The 20699-nt window shown below is 42.7% G+C and overlaps 1 protein-coding gene across 1 annotated transcript in view; it reads right to left on the minus strand.

The window, feature by feature from the left end:
* Positions 1 to 805: 805 nt before the first annotated feature.
* The window catches only part of il17rd (interleukin 17 receptor D), a 53445-nt gene continuing 33551 nt past the window's right edge, over positions 806 to 20699 (minus strand). The window contains exons 6-16 of the mRNA XM_075461837.1: positions 17707 to 17751; positions 16235 to 16386; positions 9566 to 9631; positions 9354 to 9408; positions 8942 to 9052; positions 7716 to 7900; positions 7514 to 7629; positions 4485 to 4736; positions 3864 to 4403; positions 3481 to 3770; positions 806 to 3264 (exon numbers count right to left, since the gene is read on the minus strand). Coding sequence (XP_075317952.1) covers positions 3140 to 3264; positions 3481 to 3770; positions 3864 to 4403; positions 4485 to 4736; positions 7514 to 7629; positions 7716 to 7900; positions 8942 to 9052; positions 9354 to 9408; positions 9566 to 9631; positions 16235 to 16386; positions 17707 to 17751 — 1937 coding nt within the window. The 3' untranslated portion in view covers positions 806 to 3139. The remainder of the gene's footprint in view (positions 3265 to 3480; positions 3771 to 3863; positions 4404 to 4484; positions 4737 to 7513; positions 7630 to 7715; positions 7901 to 8941; positions 9053 to 9353; positions 9409 to 9565; positions 9632 to 16234; positions 16387 to 17706; positions 17752 to 20699) is intronic.

The raw sequence follows: 20699 nt of genomic DNA on the forward strand, positions 1-20699 counted from the left end.
TCACCAAAAGACCAATTCTTTTTACACCAACACGATTTTTCATCGGACTTTGATTTGAATGATGGTATCAGAGAGGCTGGAGCACCAATAAAATCCAAACACAAGGTTTTCAGAATTAAACTTAATAAATATTTGTATGTCTGAGAGGGTGATCAGCAAATCCTCTGATTTTAATTATATATCAGTGTTTTAATAAAAGCCCCCAGTTTAAGTGTTGTTCACATATTGTTTTACCCAAAGATTTATGCTTATTAGTAGCCTTTATTTGAAAGTTTCTTGGCATGAGATCAGGGGGTCAGAGGGAGAGAAGAATGATATGCAGCAAAGGGTCACAGGCTGGGACTTGAACCCAGGTCGTCACCCAGAGGAGCTTCGGCCTCTGTACACGGGTCACCAGCTCAACCAGTTATCTGTCACCCTTTATGGTTTTATTTTGGAGGGAACTTGTTTCCGGACTGGATGACTGCACTCTGAGGCCTCTGTGAGTTTTAGTGGCCCCTGTTGTTTTAGGCATTGATGCCTCACAGCTCACACACTATAGAGCTGTCTGCTGGTCTTTATGTCAGCGAGGTGTTTTACTTTGAGAAACTAAAACCTGTTTGTCAGCCTGAAGCAAAAGAGGGAGGATTACCAGCCACGAAGCAGATGGAATACTTCAACATGATGGCTGAAACACTGCAACAGGAATATGTTTGTATTTACATATTTATTCATCTGATAAGTCCTTCTTTACTGTGGCTTTTTAACCCTTCAAATACCCCACGAGTATAAACTCGTAGCCAATAAGAGAAAAGATGAAAAGAAGAAAGTTGGACAAGATAGATTTATTTGCTTCCTACATTGAGGTACTATAAAACAGTACATTTCTAAAAAGAATGGATAAAAACACTAAAATATCAATCTAACTATACAAAACTGAATCAGAGCAGACATTTCTGGGTAAAAAAAAAAAAAAAAAAAATTTACAGGTAGGAAATGATAAATTTTCCCTTCTAACAAACACAAAGCTTTAGACGAATCAGAAGTCGCTTCTCCGCGCACAGCAGAAACTCAAACATTTAAGTCAGAAAACAGACTTTATAAAGGCTTAAAACTGTGCTTATCCAAAGAAAACAGAAGACTAAATACCTGTCAAAGTCTTCTGTGACTAATATTAAATATGGATATGAAGGATCAGAAACTTAACCACATGCGGAAGCTCATTTCTGCCAGAAAGATGCAAAAAATAAACAATTACTAAAATAAAAAAAATATTTAAATGACAATCTCTGAATTTTGATCTAAAAAGGAAAGTTTTTTTTATTTACACTCTCCTTATTTTGCCTTTTAAAACCTAATTTTTCTGGCAGAAATGTACAGTCCATTCTGAAACTATGGCCTCCATCTTTACCGCTTCGTATCACGTTAGAATAAAACATTACAAAGCATTTAAAAATGTCCAGAAATGTGACGTCAGTAATTAATACCTTAAAAACTTAACAATGTAACCACAGTAGAAATATCGTAGGTGAGAATTGTATGGTCTGAATTCCCGAATCAAAATGAAGAAAAATAAATTCTAAATTTCTTTTCACATAACTTACACTCTTATGTCATATTTTATCACATTTTCAGGCTTTAATACCATTTCATATTTATGTTTAAGTGGTGGTTGTCCTGTTCCTGTAGCTGAAAAACAGACATTTCTGAGTTGGAAACATTCTTAAATAAGGGATGCTGTTAAAATGTGTGAAAACTCAAAGTTAATATTGATAAAGTGTTTCTCTCAAATAAAATGGAACATTTATAAATGAAAAAAAATTAACTTCCCCAACAACCAAACACCAAATTATAAAGTGTTTAGTTGGTTTTAGTCTTAAATATTGAGAATAATACAAATAATATTGCAAAATACATCCTGCTGCCATAATAGTGATGCCCATAATGTGATTGTACAGTCAACAGACTTCTTTGATGCTGTTGGATGTTGTTGTTGGGTAACATCTTCACATATACTGTATGTAGTTCGCTGTGTCTGAAGCAATAGTTTTTCCTTGGCTTCATGGTCTGGTGCTGAACATCAACTCTCACATTAGGCAGTCTTTGGTTTAAGCTGATCTACTCTGCCAGCATCTGGAGATCCACTCCTTTAAATCCCTTCCAGGCAGAGGAGCCAACAGAACAACTGGGAGCACCAGAGGAAAGTGTTCTGGATGATGTGGTTGGCATAGTTACCAGGGTGTAGCGCTCCAGAGCTCAGTGGTTATCACAGTTACAAGGGAGCTGTGCTTTTTACATAAACAGGAAATGAAAATGCAGTGGCTATCGTCGTTACCGGCACACATCAGTGCTATTTCCCAGGACCAGCTCCTTCCTTTCTGGCATTTGGTCAATTCCAGCCAATCCCATCTGGGCAATAAAAGCACCAGGGATGTGCATTTCTGTGCCTTTTGACCACTTGGCTGCCACTTACACCCTTTCTTCATGTAGGCCATAGACTTTTTGATATGTTGGTCTTGGTTGTAGATATTTGTGTAGTCCATGTCTAAGTTTTTTCCTTTGTTTTGGAATTATTGGTTCAGATTGGCCTTGTAGAGGAGAGCTGCCATTTTTGTTGATTGTACCTGATGAAGTTAGGAGTTCAGGTGCAGGCTTGTATATTTCCCTTTCCTACATGTCAGTAGTGCTTTTGATTTACAGTTAAGGATCTTTTGTTTGTTGCGTTGGCCTTTGCCCTCCCCGAAGAGATGCCGACTTTCGGTTAACTGAAAAGAACATAATAAAAGAAAGGAAAACTTCAGGCTGTCTCCTTGCGTTTCCTGTCTAGGATACTAGACAGGAAACCCTCTCCCCCTATACTAGCCTGGGAATGTAACACATAGCTACAGAGGACACAACAAGTCTGGAATTAGTGGTTACCATAATTGCTAAGAAGTGGTTTGACCATATTAATGTTCGAGACAGCAAATATTACCAAATTACCTCAGACTACAGTTTAACAACCTAGTGGTTTGCACAGTTACCCACTCCAATGCCTTTTAATTCATCAGTGTTTATTTCTACGACCATAATAGCCCCTGCAGGTTCAGGACCAGTACTTTGTTGGGCTTGTAATGACATCACTTCGTTGGTGCTCTCTTGATTTTGCTTGGAGCGTCCCTTACAGTGATGCTGCGTGTGTGAGTGAGTCGTTGTGCTCCAGGTGATGATGGTGGTGCAACTCAGCTTTGCAAACTGTGGCAGTGCTGCAGAAGAGCGATGCGACGGCTGGCGGCTCCTCGTCACCTGAAAGACACGCAGCTGCGCGTGAACGGTTTGTTTCATTTATGAAATAATTTATTTTGCCTTTACAAAGAAGTCACATGACAAAAGAATATGTAACATGTATGTTAGCGAGCTCAAATAAGAATAACATAGAATATCAGAAAAATTATGTTTTATAAGTAAACACATCTGGTGAGGATCTAAAAAGTTGCTGTATTTGACAGTATTTGGTCTTACCCAGACCAGACGAAGATGTTTCACTTTCTGCCAAGGAGCAGGAGTCTGCCTGGTCATGTGACAGTCCTTCCATTAGGGGAATGGAGAGCTCTGAGGAAGGGACAGACGAATCATAGATGCCTGAATCGCGAGGAGGTGGAACCTCTGGAGCAGAGGGATGGTCCTCTTCTGCATGGGCGGGGACAGGGCACACCCTATCCTGTAGAAGCAAAGGAGATGAGGAGGAAGAGGAGGTGCAAGATTCTTCAGGTATCTCATCAAGTTCAGCTCCAGATATTCCAGCAATGTGCCTGAAAGAGACAAAAAGCACATGCAGTTTGATGAGTGGTCTCATGTTATCTTCTTTAAAGAAGACTGATCATAGAAAAACAAAAGGACTCTACCCTGAGGACAAAGAGCAGGGTGGCAGGTCTGGACTGGGACAAAGACCAGGACTGGGACAGGGTCCAGGACTGAGACTGGGACTCTGGCCAGGGTTAGGGCTAGGATTGGAGCCAGGGGCCAGTAGGAGCATGTTGCTCCTAGTCACTGCATCAACTCCTTCCAGCGATGGCGTCCTCACCATCACCTCATTTAGCACCAAGCCAGAGTCGAACCTCTGCTCGGGTTGAAGCAGGGAGGAGCAGGCAGGTTTTGGAGGAGGGCTTGGAGCTGGAACAGCTGGGAGAGGAGGTGGTTTTGAGGAGGAGTCAGAGGAGGCTGAGGACCCTCCTGCAGGAGCCAGTTGCTTTTCAAACCAGTCAGAATTCTGGCAGATGTACTGATGCATGTTGCAGATGGAAACATAAAGCGAGCGTCCGGACTTGCTCCTGAAGTAGTTCCTCCTTGAGACGTTTACAGGCTGCTGCTCGTGGTCAGCCAGGCCAGACTGACAAGAATGGAGTAGATTAAAGAGCTGAGGCAGCTGATCCATCAACTTGAACCTAAACACGGGAAATAAAACTGATCAGACTGCAGCTGATTACTTTAACAATCAATAAATGTATGCAGAGCAGTGTTTCTACCTGGGAGCCAGACTCAGCATGGTAGGGATGTCGTTTTCTGTTGAATAGTCAAAGTAAACAGCCATGTAGCGGCTCAGCTCCTGATCCCCGCCCCCTTCACTCTGCTTTGCCAGCCACAGCTTCTCTGCAATCATGGCCACGGCCACGATAAACTGGTCACTGTTTGACCCACCTATCGGAGAGCTGCTGCTGCTGCTACTGCGGCGACTGACTGGCGTCTTTCCCCGGCGGCTCTTCCTCTCCACGTAATATCTGCAAGAAGACAACTGAGATGATTAAAACAGAATATAATCAAATGAAATTGGGGCCTCAGGACTGATTACTGTTAAACATCAAGAAGAAAAACACAGATTTATTCGGGTATCGTTTTACTTTTTGCTTGCATTTGCGTCTTTACATCAAGGTGGGGCAGTGGATTTAGATTCAGATTTACTTTATTTAATATGAGTGACAGAAAAAACACAAGATAGGAAATAATCACAATAAGAAGCATGACTTGGAGGTCTAAGGGGAGAAGAAGAAGAAAAAAAGGAAAACCATAAGAACCTTAGACAGAAGAAAGTAGAAGATAATTTTTAAACTTTTTAACTATGTTTGACCAACAGAGGGACAGGGAATTGTGATGGGTTGAGATAGGGATGCTCCAATCGATCGGCCGCCGATCGTGATCGGCCGATATGGACCCTAAACAGGATGATCGGTGGGCTCTGGAAGTGCCGATCAGAAAAGCCGATCGCATATTTAAAAAAAAAAAAAAAAAAAAGTTGTTTTTTTTTACCCGAGACTGTTTTTCTCCGCGTGACTTTATATGAAATTATCAATGAGATATGATATATGAATTAAACGGTTTTCTTTCCCGCGCGTGAAGTAACTTACCGGCGACTGTTTTATGAAAAACAAGCGCGAGGAAAACAAACCCCAACCGTCACTCAGCTCACCGTTAGTGAAACGTTTGAACGCCTGGAGCCGTAGGGACAGTAAAAGGTGGAGGGATATAACAAAAACGCTTATAGGATTCATTGGATTTGACGAGCAGCCTCTGTCTGTGGTGGAGGACACGGGGTTCCGACGGTTGTTATCGTGCCTGGAGGAGCCACGCTATGCCCCCCCCGGACGTAAATACCTAACGGATGTATGTCTCCCTCAGCTGTACGAGACAGTATACACACACGTCAACACACTTTTGAGAGACAATGTCACATCAATCAGTTTTACAACTGATATTTGGAGTTCGAGTGCATGTCACATGTCGATGTTAAGTTTAACAGCGCATTTCATCGACCCGAACTCCCAGTGACACAACCTCGTACTGCACTGCCAAGAATTCACACACAGCCGACGCTTTAGCAGGAGCCTTCGGACGTATGTAATACATTTCAGTTGCTTATTCTTACTTGCTTATTTCCTCATAGTTAAGGTCTAGTTGTTGGTTTGTGCCAATGTTTTTTAAAAATGTTAAGGTTATTTAAAAAGGTTATTTAAAAGCTGTGCTTATTCTTATATATCGTTATGAGGGAATAAGCAAGTAAGAATGAGCAACCAAATACATTTCGGTTGCTTATTCCCTCAGTTAAGGTTTAGTTGTTGGTTTTTTATTTATCTATTGCTCTTGAAAGGGCATGTAATGTTTACATGAATAAAAAGCTGATGGTGGTACATAAATGTCTTTATTATTTATTCTAGTACAAATATGTTTTTTTTAACACTTTAAGTGGTGCACAAGGCTAGATTGTAAATACACAACATTGAGGATTTTTATTATTCGCCCATCGATTTTGTGATCGGTATCGGTAGATTTAGGATTCCTGTGATCGGTGATCGGATCGGCGCCCAAAAATGCTGATCGGAGCATCCCTAGGTTGAGACAACTGTCGGTCAAGGATAAAATACGAGAAACATATAACTCTTTAAGTTTAAAAACCTCCAGATAAACATTACAGCTTCCAACACAAATGTTTTAACTATTAAGTCTATAGCTTAGCCTGGGAATTCCCATGCTGCTTTGCGCGCGATTTCATTCACACTACAAAGGCAGCCTGGAAACCACCGCCCTTATTTTTGCCTGAGTTAGGGAACCAATCACAGAACAGGGGGGGCAGCAAGACGATTACGACGTCTATGCGCGACACCGAAGCTTGTAGAGTGTTAATCCAACATGGCAGCGGACACAACGTTACCGTTCGATGCAGCCTTAGAAAGTGTTTTAAGTAGCTTAGAACGAAAATTTACTTTTAAAAAAGAGCAACGTTTGGCGTTGAAAGATTTCATTGCCTTCTTCCTCGTCGAATTTCTGTCGCTCTACATACGTCATCTGGTATAAGTGATACAATTGGCTATGAATCGCACGCAAAGCAGCATGGGAAGAACCAGACGCCATTTGATAGACATTCATAGCGCCCAATAAACGGCTCTAGGCATTCGTAAACCACGCCTCAAATACGAGGAATGAATCAGTCTACTAGCCAAGAGGGTGGGCAAATGTTTTTCTGGGTTCGGTGAGGGGACATGCAAGAGGGGAAACCCTCTATTTTCTCTCCAACTACCTCTGAGGGTGTTAAAAATCTCTAACCAATAGCTATTCAGGGATGGGCAGAGCCAGAACACACGTATGAAGCTTGCAGGGGACTGCCAACACTTATCACAAGTTGCAGATACTCCCATCATATATCTAAGCCAGCAGAGCCTTGGTATAATAAACACAGTGTACCACTTTACACTGGGTAAGACCGTGCCCGGCGCATATAGAGGATATATGCATTAATTTTAAGATCTCTGCGCAGACTCACTCCAAAACTGCCATCCCCAAGTCTTCCCCCCCAAAGGGACTTTATAGAGTTTAAGGGCTTTGGACGTAGAAGAATAATTTGATTACAAATATGTGCAATTGAGCCTTTGAGTGTCGGAAGTTGTGTCAAAAAACGATCTAGGGGGAAGGTCAGTTTAAGCTTTTAAGGTGAGCTGTAAAACTTTACAATCAATGCAAAATCTGACAGGGAACAGGTCATTATTCAGTTCAGTAAAGTGACTACCGTAGGCCTTTAGAACAGACGATGATGATGTGGTTTGCTTCATCCAGCTGTCTGCTGAGCCATGACATCTGACCCTCTTTGCACATCTCCAGGTGTTCCCACAGGTCCAACACAACCTGAGCACAATAAAACAGACTTTTTTATTTCACACAATATTTTCTATTTGTCATCTTGCTTTTACATGATCACATAACTGCCTCACCTCACAGCCGCAGAAGTCCTGCAGGAAGTAAGCAAAACTCTGGATGACGCCGGTGTGTTTGGGGCAGTCTCTGTTGGAGTAACAGATGAAGACTTTGGGGCGGGGCCACTGCCGCTCACTGTTCAATGCTGCACTTTGATTGGATGACTCGCTGCTCTCCTCATCCAGCTGACTGTAAATGTTTTCTGTAAGCAGAGAGAATAAATTTACATCACAGCGACACAGTTTCACCCGTTACATTTCCATCCATCTCAGTCATGAAACTGAAAACTTCCTTTAACTGATAAGAGGCTCTGTGAAAACTTTGATATTCATCCCCTCGTTACCATTGAATTCTGTACAAAAGGCAACTGAATACACCTTTAATTTCGTTGTTGTTTTGTAAATAAGTGACAATGACAAGAAATACTTATCTCATTTTATCTTATGTGTGGTACTTAATGCCAATCTTATCCTTTATTTTGCAGACAAAATTGCATTAAATTGCTTGGAAATGTTAACATGACAAAAAATTGCGGCGTGCTACAGTTTTAAAATTGTGCTTCTTCCAATTGAATTTTACAGAAAAGACACTTCCAGTGATTACTGATAGAAAGAAAGATATTTGGAACTGCAACAGTAATTCAGGTGGTCCTCTCTCATTAGGAACTTTATTCTAATAAAAACTTTAAATAATCTTTCCATTTTAGGTTGCTGTGGATTCAAAACATAATCGTTGAGCTCGTCAGCTGTGGAGAAAGTTACGTGTTGTTTTTATTAAATCAAAATACCAAAACTACACTCCACAGTCGCAGTTTTCTTGCGATTTAGAGTGCTCGTCCGCTTGGTGCAACAAGCATAAAAACACACACACATACACTTAAAAACGTATAAAAATAACCCCATCAACGATTGTTACACTGTTTTTGTAATAGGGCTGCCAGCAGCTGCCTCTGGACAGCGTCGAATGGGGCTTAAACCAAAGCCATCGCTAAGACCGCCTACACCTAACATCACAGGTTTCAGGTCTTTGCTTGATGAAATGAAACTAAAAGAACCAAACAGAAATTATCTCAATGAAAAATGAGAATAAATGGGTTATTATTTAAGTTTACAGTTACACAAAAAAAACAAGAGTAAGATGGTACTGATCGCCTCCAGGCACCGCTGTTGTTAAACACTGTGTGCTCGAGCAGAAAACTAATTCATATTAAAATAAGCAATAAACAGAGAGCCTTATTTCTCACCTTGCTGCTTCTTGCGACACATGACAGTGAAGAGGGTGGCGAAAGCAGACATGATGACCAGAGGCACTGTGATGGCCATCGCACGGATAGGCCCCGCCCAGGGGGAGTGGACTGGTTGGAGGAACAAACACACCCCGCATGAGAAACCGAATAAGCGTGACATCGCTCCTTTATGAGCTGTTTTGGGTTAACATATAAATGTGTCTGTTATTGTTAGTAGAAGCTGTAAATATTTAATCTCTTTAGTTCTTTCTTTAGCAGAACATTAATTACTTTAGCTGACAAGGAAACCCCACCAGAGTTCAACTGCTGTTTCTGAGTGGGTCTCTGCAGAAGATGACCTTTAACCTCGTTGTCAGCAATGTCCCACTAGTAGCGTGCGTGTGTGTGTTTGTGCGTGTGTGTGTCTCACCTTGGCTGACGTAGTACTGAGTTTGCCTCCTGGTTGTGTTACCATCGTCTCTCAGCTGATACAGAAGACAAGCAAAGAAATACAATGAGTATTTAAGTAAATATAAAAACTGAAACTAAGATTTTTTTAAAGCTACATGTAAATTATAAAATAGAATCTAGTGGAAGCCTGTTAAACCAGTTACAGCTCAGTGCTGTGCTGCATTTATGTACCTCTATGGTGTAGGTCCCTGGAGTGACATGCTGGAGGATACATGTCGTCCTGGCCTGGTTCACGTCCTGCAAACAATTGACTTGTGAAAACACTGACTAAATCAACTGAATTACCCCCTAATTCTAGGAGAGAAAAATATGAAACTTCATGGAAATGTTCAGAGCCAGAATGAAGTCCGTCTTTGTTTGAATTAACAGCGACTTATACACTGAAACCTCAACTTTTTACCCCCACAAACAACTGTGAAAGAAGGTTGGTGGTTTAAGCCACATTTTTAGACAAAGCTACAACTGCTGAAGGGAAGCTTCTGACTCAATCAGAACCTTAAATATCAAATTCAAAAACCCTATTACACAATACTTTACAGAATGACTTGATGTGCACAGAGGACAAAGGTTTTTTTTTCATTTTCACACGAACAACTGCAGCACCATGAATTCCTTTGGGGCAGACAGTGAAAAAGTTTGCAATGTTATCCCTGTTTGTATGACTCATGGAGAAAACAAAGACATGAAAAGACAGAGTTGCTGGAGAGACATCAAGGAGAATGCAACCACGAGGGGGGCTGCAACAAAAGGCTTTTCAAACCCCATTCCAGTGTGAGCAGGTAGAAGACACTAGATGTGGTTGGATATTCAGGCCAGATTAAAGTCTCTCACAGTTAGATAAAATTCAACGTCTTTATAGTTGTTCCAAATGGCCACAATGGGTGGAGCGGAAAGCCAATTTTCATAGAGGGTTGGGGGGAAAAAACTTGAGTAATGCCACATGTTTACTGACTCTGCGGGGAGTTAGATGAAAAGTTTCCATATGAGAAGTAACAACCAACAGATGGGGGCAGCTGGCCTATCACAGTGCAAAAAGAGGGCGTAAATTGGAGAACATCAGTTTGGAGACATGTGGTGAATGGCCAAATGACACCCAATGATTGGATGTTGAAAAGATGGTACACTTGGTGGTATGTTCTACAGAACCATCAGAGAAGTTCTGCAGGTGATGAAGTTTGGTGTCTGTCTGGTTTGTGTATGTGCACCTAAACAGCGGCTCAGATAACCCTCCTTGAGGGTGTGCTTCTGGGGGGGACTTCAAGGCTCATGCAGGCAATGATGGAGCAACCTGGACCATGAGGGACACAATTGTTTGTCATACGTGTACATGATACCAGGCCACCTTAGGTCAAAGGTCAATGATGGATTTTCTAGTTGTATTATCAGACCTGTGGCCACATGAGTTGGTTCTGGTGGCGGGGACAGTCACCAGACAGACCCAGTAAACCAAAACAGTTAGAGAGGGTTAACTGGGAGCATCTTGTGGAGGCCCTCGTCCATGGCTTGTTCAACACGTATTGTGGGAGGTTAGGGAGGAATCCAAATGGGCCATGTTCAGAGCCTCCATTGTGGATGACCCTTCCAGGAGCAGTGGCAAGAAGGCCTGTTGTGGTGGAAACTGAAGGACCTAAAGCTGAATGATACTATGAAGCAGCTGACAGGTATCAAGTGGCCAAAAGAGCTGCAGCACTGGTGAACGAGGATGTGGAAAACCCAGGTTTGGGAGGAATTTGGGAAAACGACTTAAGAAGTGGACTGAAAATCAGTGGCAACAGGTCTTATGGAGGGATGAATCCTCCCCAGAGCCCGGACATCAACATTATTGAAGCAGTATGGGATCATGTTGACAGAGAACGGAACAAAAGGCAGCCGACATCCAAAGAAGAGCTTTGGGATGTCCTTCAAGAAGCCTGGAGAACTATTCCTGAAGACTACTTAAAGGTGATAGAGAATGGTTGAATGGGGCATTAATCCTTGTTCTGTGATGTGATATGTAGCCCAAAAAAAATTGGTTGGGTCTGTAATGGCTCAGAACCTCCCTAAAAGGCTCTCTGAAACAGATATGTTACTATGCTGGGTTTAGAATGCGTCGTTTGCCCTTATTGGCGTCGTTTCAGAGCTTATCTGGCAACCTCATTATGAAATGCAGGTAGGTGTTGGCGCTATTCGGTTGCCGTTGCTTGATTGGCTGCCCTTGCTCTCACTGAAAACAGAGCTATAGAGTAATACACTGACTGAAAAGAAAGCTCATTCCCTTTAGATGAACAAGCCAGAGCTAACGTGCAATTCTTACAACATGAATATGGCACATCACAAATTTAAAACAAAATAAAATGTGATACTTACAGGCTGTACTGATTGCTGGGGTTGATTTTGTTCAGAATCAGAATCAGAATTCGTTTTATTGCCATTGTTAGTGAACAGTGTTCACTAACTAGGAATTTGCTGCGGCGTAAGGTGCAAACGTGTAACATAGGATATAATAATAAAAAATAAAGAATAAAAATATATGAATATAGTGCTGGGCGGTATGACCAAAAATACATATCACAGTATTTTTTCACGGTATCACGGTATTTTTTTTTTCATGCATAATTAGGTGTTCACAGCATTTTCTACAGATTGAGAACAGAATTACTGCAGTAGATTAATTTAGGATGGTCTATTTTACCGTCATAGAATAACGCCCCACAAAATGATGCTGTTTACACAGAAGTGCTACTCATGATTCTAATGAAGTGAGGAATCGGAATGCAAACACAATTGCAGTCAAAATACAGAACTTTTACTGTGCAAATTTCAAACATCTTTTATGAAAATCAATACAAAAAAGTAGTGCAACTTGCAATGATTATATTTTTGCATCAATATGAGGTATTCACATTCAAATAAATGAGGTAGATTCACGTTCTAACTCTAGCAAACGCGTTTTGAAGTGACATTTGGCTCGACTTCTCTTTTGCTTTCCCCGTGTTACCTGCTGATGTGGCGGGTGCTGACCTTAACCTCATGCATTCTTGATATTCTAAGACATGCTTACGGCTAAGGTGATGGAGCAAATTGCTCGTATTGCCACCTCCAGCGACAACTGTAGCCCGACAACACTTGCATAAAATGGTTGTTTGGTCGTCGTCGGATTTTTTTAAACCAAAAAACTTCCAAACTACAGACACGGCTCCTTTTTTTGGCACAAGTTCTGTGGACTTGGAGAAGGCGTTCGACCGTGTCCCTCGGGGACTCTTGTGGGGGGTGCTCCGGGAGTATGGAGTGCCGGACTCCTTGATATGGGCTGTTCCGTCTCTGTATGACCAGTGTCAGAGTTTGGTCCGCATTGCCGGCAGTAAGTCGGACATGTTTCCTGTGAGGGTTGGACTCCGTCAGGGCTGCCCTTTGTCACCGATTCTGTTCATAATTTTTTTGGACAGAATTTCTAGGCGCAGCCAGGGCGTTGAGGGGGTCCGTTTTGGCGACCTCAGAATCGGGTCTCTGCTTTTTGCGGACGATGCGGTTCTGTTGGCGTCGTCGGGCCATGACCTTCAGCTCTCACTGGAGAGGTTCGCAGCCGAGTGTGAAGCGGCTGGGATGAGAATCAGCACCTCCAAATCTGAGACCATGGTCCTCAGCCGGAAAAGGGTGGAATGCCCTCTCCGGGTCGGGAATGAGATCCTTCCCCAAGTGGAGGAGTTCAAGTATCTCGGGGTCTTGTTCACGAGTGAGGGACGAAGGGAAAAGGAGATTGACAGGCGGATTGGTGCGGCGTCTGCAGTGATGCGGGCTCTGCACCGGCCCGTCGTGGTGAAGAAGGAGCTGAGCCAGAAGGCGAAGCTCTTGATTTACTGGTCAATCTATGTTCCTACCCTCACCTATGGTCACGAGCTGTGGGTAGTGACCGAAAGAACGAGATCGCGAATACAAGCGGCCGAAATGAGTTTCCTCCGCAGGGTGTCTGGGCTCTCCCTTAGAGATAGGGTGAGAAGCTTGGTCATCCGGGAGGGGCTCGAAGTAGAACCGCTGCTCCTCCGCATCGAGAGGAGTCAGATGAGGTGGCTCGGGCATCTGGTGAGAATGCCTCCTGGACGCCTCCCTGGTGAGGTGTTCCGGGCCCGTCCCACTGGGAAGAGGCCCCGGGGAAGACCCAGGACACGTTGGAGAGACTATCTTTCTCGGCTGGCCTGGGAACGCCTCGGGGTCCCCCCAGAAGAGCTGGAGGAAGTGGCCGGGGACAGGGACATCTGGGTTTCTCTGCTTAGGCTGCTGCCCCCGCGACCCGATCCCCGGAAAAGCGGAAGATAATGGATGGATGGATGGAAAAGATGGAGATGGTTTGTGTCAATGTCTCAAAACTGAGACAATGGAGAATGGGAACAAAGAACATACTTGTGTTTCTAAGAGTACATCAAGTATAGAAAAATGCTATATTTCACCAACTTAACCCATTGAGGCCGGGAAAGCATTGCCGCATTTCTACCTTTAAAGCCGGGGGCGCTGTTGCGTTATTCTACCTTTAAGGCCGGAAAAGCGTACACGTCTTTTTTCCTGTACAAGGTTGTTTAGCACCAATTATTGACCTCTGCGCCAATTAAATGCATTATAATAGACACGTGAGAGTGTCGTCATGTTCCTCGGGTCATTGTTTTGAAGTTAAGTTATGTCGAACCAGCATGGAGGACTTTCAGTGGGAAGACATTTCAGACGGTAGCGATTGTGAGGAGTTTCTTGGCTTTGATGATGCTGAAGAACATGCTGACCCAATTGATGGAGATTTATAGCTAGCACATATGTTTGAGGATGATTTTGAAGGGTTTGAATGTGAGTGGAAGACTGACAATTACCACTGTAATCGACGGAGAGATTTCAACCGCACACCAGGGGTGAAAGTCGATTTACCTGCAGATGCCACACCGTTGCAGGCATTTAATCATATTTTTACTGAGGAGCTTTGGGCGCATCTCGTTTCCGAGACGAATAGATACAGTGACCAGGTACTTCAGACTCCAGCTCGAGCAAAGATGGCAAGGTGGTCACACGCAACTGTGCCGGAGATGAAAACATTTATTGGAATGTGTATGGGCATAGGACTCCTTGTGCTGCCAGTACGAAGAGACTGGCGATAAAATAAATATATAAATATTAGTGGTGGGCATAGATTAATTTTTTTAATCGAGATTAATCTTACTGAAATCTTGAAATTAATCTAGATTAAAATGGCTCATTCAGAATATGCGTGCTACCCAAGTAATGACTAAAAATCAGTCTTTGAGATAGGGTTTCTTAATACAGGGGGTGCATTAAACCAGGGGCTCATTTCCTGTTTCCAAAACCCATCACTGATTGCTTGAGAAAGCTGTTCTACTTTGATATTTGGTGAAGAAAAAAAAACATGCTCAATAAAATGTACTTGTGTTAAACGGGTTATTCAGTTAAACATGGAAATTAGTACGGTAAGCCTACAAGGTTTACATCAGTAGCTTTTTGTTAATCAGTCCAAGCGCTACTTTTCCTTCTTCCACCAGTCACTTAGGCAGACCAGCTTATTCACATGCATGGCTCCAGCAGTTTCTCTAGCTTCGCCAACTTCTCATATTCAGCACTTGTTGGGAGGGCCAGATGGTGCTGCTGTTGAGATAGCGTTGTGTGCAGTGCATCTCTGTTGCGCCTCACGCGCTTGATCATCTCGAGGGTGGAATTCCACCGTGTTGGAACATCTTGCACGAGCGGCTCCTGAACTTGCCCAAGGGAGGTTTGCTGGACTTTCAGCTCGTCTGCGTTGGCCGGACTGTGTTTGAAATGTCCCACCATTTTACGACACTTGGCAAGTGCAGCATCAAACCCCGTTCTCGCAGTGACATTACAATCGCTCTCTGTACAACATGTGCAACACACGGCAGATGCTCGAAGGGCAGTATCCTCCCTGCGGCCACCATATTAGGAGCGCTGTCTGTTCCAACAGAGCAGATTTTGTCAACTATCCCCGACCTCCATAAACTGCCTAGCACAGGTTTCTGCAAAGTGGCGTTCTTCTGTTTTCATCACACCTAACGGCAGACAAAGTACATCGGCCTACACCCGAGCTAAAATATCAAGGTAAAAGTCATCACAGTTTGCTTACCTATTTTGACCCAGTTCCCAACCCAACTTTGAGAATAGATTAACAGCGATATTTTTTATATCGCCCGATAAGACTCTCAAATTATCGCAGCACGTTAACGCCGATAACGGCCCACCACTAATAAATATATAAATAAATAATTTAAATATAAAATTTTATTTTATTTTATTACTGTTTTTTTTATTGAAAATAGTGCTGTTCCTGCACTTTACTTTTTACATTTTCTATTTTCGTGAAGGTGTATGTAAATAAACTCAATTTCCAAAGAAAGCCACAGGTGTAAGCTCTCAAATAATTTTTGAATTTTGTTTCTATCTGCTACAAAGGCTGAGAAATCAATCATTTAGTAGGCGTTGACACAATTTCTGAATTTCCAGAAAAACTTCAGGTTTTAGGGGGTCTTCCTGAAATCGCCCATAGGTTTTACAGGCATTCTTTTCCAGGCGTTTTAGGCCTAAATGGGTTAAACACTATTCGGCATCAGTCAAACTACACCTTAATACTACTCTCAGGAAAATAGTCTCAACTGACTAAAACAAAAAAAAAAAACATCATTAACAACTTTTAAGGTCATTTTTCTTCAGCGAAGTCACTCAAATTCTGCTTTTAGTTTTGATTTTTTTAGATTTATTTGGGTTTATTTTTTATATTGTAGTATAAAAAGATTTGTTCTTGATGGTCAAAATATTTTAGCAGGCATGCAGAAACGCATACAGAGCAGCTGGTCTTACTGGCTTGCAGCGCTGCAGTCTGAACGGGCCATCCTGCCGCAGTTTGTAGTACAGGTAGTAGAAGTGGAAGCCGAAGGAGGGCGGAGCCTGATCGAAGGCCACATGAAGGTTCAACCCGAGCTGAGACACATTCAGGGTCTTTGGCTTCCAGACTGTAGGAAGGGATAGAAAGAAAACAAAATCACCCTCTTATGGCAAGCAGGGACATGCACTAATGATCCGGTAACTGCTTTGAAATAGAAAGGAGAGAAATTAGGAATAGATTAATAAACGCCTACTTTTCCTCATTTTGTATGTATATTTGATCACATTATGATTCGTATAAAGCCTCTTTCTACTCTGCTCAAATTTGAATTTGCAGTTACATTTTTCCTCCTTTTCCACTGTGAATACCAACACATTTTTTTCATATTAATCACAGATGGTGAGACAAGCACAGTGGAGAGTCTGACATGACTCTGTTGTTTAATTAATTTACCAGGTAAGCTGTTGTAGTAAATACATCTCCATGCAGATGAGTCCTTATCTCTACATAAGTCTGCATATACAGCACACAAAACCTCTCATAATGATAAAAGACTGATTTGCTCCTCTAATACCATGTTTGTATACTCCATGCTTTTTGTAACGGCTTTAAAGGGATAGTTCGCCTCTTTTGACATGAAGCTGTATGATATTCCATATTAGCAATATCATTTATGAACATTTTCTTACCCCCCGCTGCGTCCTGTGAGCCGAGTTCCAGCCGATTTTGGCGCTGACGAAGGTAGTCCGGCTAGTTGGCTGGGGCTAAACAAATAAAGCGTCTTGCTTCTCAAAACAATATGCGTTCAAAAGAGTAATACATTTGCATCACAAAATCGTTGTGCAGGAAAAAGTCAGACCTCACATCGCTTGGCGCCATTTTTGCCTCCCTTGATATCAATGCGTCCAGCCACCTAGCGATAGCTGCACCTGTTACGGTGTTTACTGCTCGGAAGCAGGGGACTGCTCGGTCTGCACTTCGGTCTGCACAGTTTACATTGGACGCATTGATATCAAGGGAGGCAAAAATAGCACCAAGCGATGTGAGGTCTGACTTTTTCCTGCACAACGATTTTGTGATGCAAATGTATTACTCTTTTGAACGCATATTGTTTTGAGAAGCAAGACGCTTTATTTGTTTAGCCCCAGCCAACTAGCCGGACTACCTTCGTCAGCGCCAAAACGAGGCTGGAACTCGGCTCACAGGACGCAGCGGGGGGTAAGTCAATGTTCATAAATGATATTGCTAATATGGGATGTCATACAGCTTCATGTCAAAAGAGGCGAACTATCCCTTTAAGAGAGCCGTTACCTCCTAAAGAGTGTGTCTAACTCACAATGGGCCGGTGTTAGAACAAGACAGTCCACCTCTGTGGACTAATTAGAGCAGCCAGATACCGACTGTCTCCATGTGGTTTTGCTTATGACGACGACACTGAGGAACTTACATGGTTTGCAGACCAGGTTGTCTGATCCAAGCAGGACCTCACACGCTGTTATAGAAACATGCACAGAGAGAAATGGTTACACAGTTTGTCTCGGTCTGATATGTTCTTACTGAGCATCCTCGTCTTAAACATTAAGACACTGTCTTGACATTTCGGTGTTTTCCTCTCCATTTGGATGTCAGTTTTAATTTCTGTGTCCTAGCAGAAACAGGTGAAGGTAGTGTTCAGCTTAGCCAATCCAAAAGTAGGAAAGTATCATATTTATAGCTTCAAAAGATGTTTGCATGTTGTGCCTTAGTACCAACAAGCTGGTAAAAGTGCAAACACTTAAAGGTGATAGAGAATGGTTGAATGGGGCATTAATCCTTGTTCTGTGATGTGATATGTAGCCCAAAAAAAATTGGTTGGGTCTGTAATGGCTCAGAACCTCCCTAAAAGGCTCTCTGAAACAGCTGTTACTATGCTGGGTTTAGAATGCGTCTTTTTCCCTTATTGGCGTCGTTTCAGAGCTTATCTGGCAACCTCATTATGAAATGCAGGTAGGTGTTGGCGCTATTCGGTTGCCGATGCTTGATTGGCTGCCCTTGCTCTCACTGAAAACAGAGCTATAGAGTAATACACTGACTGAAAAGAAAGCTCAAGCTCATCAGAATCAGAATTCGTTTTATTGCCATTGTTAGTGAACAGTGTTCACTAACTAGGAATTTGCTGCGGCGTAAGGTGCAAACATGTAACATAGGATATAATAATAAAAAATAAAGAATAAAAATATATGAATATAAAATGTACAAGGTGTGTACAACAATACACAGTATCCAATATACAGAGCAGCAACAGTGCAGCTTCATTAGTGCAATTTTAATGATGGTAAAGTGACTGGGCAGGTTATGAGGTGATTATGAAGTGTTCATAAGTCCAACTGCAAGGGGGAAAAAACTGTTTTTGTGACGGGAGGTTCTGGTCCGAATGGACCGAAGCCTCCTGCCCAAGGGGAGTGGTGCAAATAGAGAAGGGTCAGCTGTGATCCGACCTGCTCGCCCCATAGTCCTGGAGACGTGCAGGTCATGGATAGATGGGAGGCTGCAGCCGATCACCTTCTCAGCGGAGCGCACACCTCGCTGCAGTCTGTGTCTGTCCCTGTCGGAACTGACCATCTACTGAGCAAAATTCCGACTGAAGCCTGCTCGGAATCGTGCAAGCTTTGTGAAACTGTACTCCGTGAAATGCGCAGCGCAAAGGAAAAGTCGGTGGTTGTATGTACTGGGGATGCTGTTAAAAATAAATAAAAGCCATTGATCGCGAACATTGCTTTCCGGGGGAAGAATATGTAACGATCGTAGTCTGCTTTCACAGCCTTGGACGGCACACCAGTTCCTGTTTCTCGCCAAAGGGGCGTGTCTGAAACGGGGTGGCTGTGGATTTGGGTGTGTGTGGGGGGGGGGGCATTGCTGAAAAAGTGACATCACTTTTTCACAAAAACGGATTGGGGGATATTCAAAAAAGGGGAGTACTTGAAACAGAGGTTCTGACACTTGCTGGCACTTCGTGTGTACTCCCCACAGCGGGGAGACTCAGAACTAACACCAAAAACGTGAAAAAGACGATTTTGATTCTCTATCCCCTTTAATTAGCTCCCTGTCCCTTTTATAATTGATTTGAATATTTTCTTGCTTGTTTTTAAGGTTTTAAATGAGCTGGGCCTGTTTATTTATCTGAGCTTTTACATATTCACGCTCAAGTTAGAGCCCTGAGGTCATTAAACCAGATGATTCTAGATGGCTTCTCCTGGCTGAGCAACTTTGGTCAACAGTTGTTTTTAAATGTACTATAAAAATAAAGTTTAAGTAAGCTGGCCTCACATGTGGCACTACAAGGACTTTGGAGACGATGCACACAGTCTCTGCATTGAAATGGTACAAAAACTGCGCTAATATAGCACTTTTTTAAGTCTCGCTCAGCAGTGTTTCCCACCAAAGTGGTTACAGCACTGGTTCAGAGACAGAGTCTAACTTGGAACCAGTTCTTTCTGTTTTAATCAACAAAGATCAAACTGAAGCCCCGAAAAAAAGCTGCTACCTTAGCACTAGGGGCTGGCAGCGGGACTATGGAGATCTACCGGCCCAGCTTAAATCCTTGTTGATAAGTTCAGATCCAGAGCCACATCTCGTGTGGTTAATTTAAAAACTGAACTTCAACACTGATGTGAAGTTAAAGCAGCAGTGGAACAACATGAGCTCAGACTTCCTCTCATTTCTCTGCTGTTTAATGTTTTATATTAAAAGTGATGTTTGTGATCACTGTCCAACTTAAAGGTGGGGTCTGAGATCTTGGAAAAATGGTTCCTGCAAGCTATATTTTTGAAAATACACAACCTTGCCTCTCCCTTCAGCCCACCCCTCGAAACCACGCCTTCAAAACACATGAGCGAGTCACGAGTCTGTGAACGCGCAGGGGGGAGGGGGGAGGGGGGCTGACGGTTGATTGGCGTGTCAGAATCCAATAGAAGTAACTCTCATCATTACTTCTATTGGTCAGACATTTCCTCTTGCTACACCCTCTACAATGGACTAAAAGATTTAGTTTTTTTCCCAAACATTCTATTTTAGTGGGTCCAATGGGGTCGTGAGGAGGTTTTCAGACAATATGATAAAAAATGCTCCAGAAAACATCACAGACCCCACCTTTAACAAGCTGATAGAACAAACTTAGAACTGGCTCCAGCAGCACCAGCTCTGGAACCACCTTGGTCAAAAAAGGCTATCAAACCACTTTATAATACAATCCACATTCTCCTGCACCGATTCATCTTGCCTCATTTTAACATGGAATCGAGAAGCTTGGGATTAAACCTCCAACCTTCCAGTAGATAGATGGCCGCTCTACCTCCTGAGATCTGATAAGTTTGGGAAAACCTTGTCAGAGAACATCTCTGCTAAGACATTTTCACTTTTTCTGAGACCTATGCGAAGAACCTTCCTGTTTCTACCGTTTGA

This window comes from Odontesthes bonariensis, chromosome 3 (genome assembly GCF_027942865.1).
Source record: "Odontesthes bonariensis isolate fOdoBon6 chromosome 3, fOdoBon6.hap1, whole genome shotgun sequence".
Lineage (NCBI taxonomy): Eukaryota > Metazoa > Chordata > Actinopteri > Atheriniformes > Atherinopsidae > Odontesthes > Odontesthes bonariensis.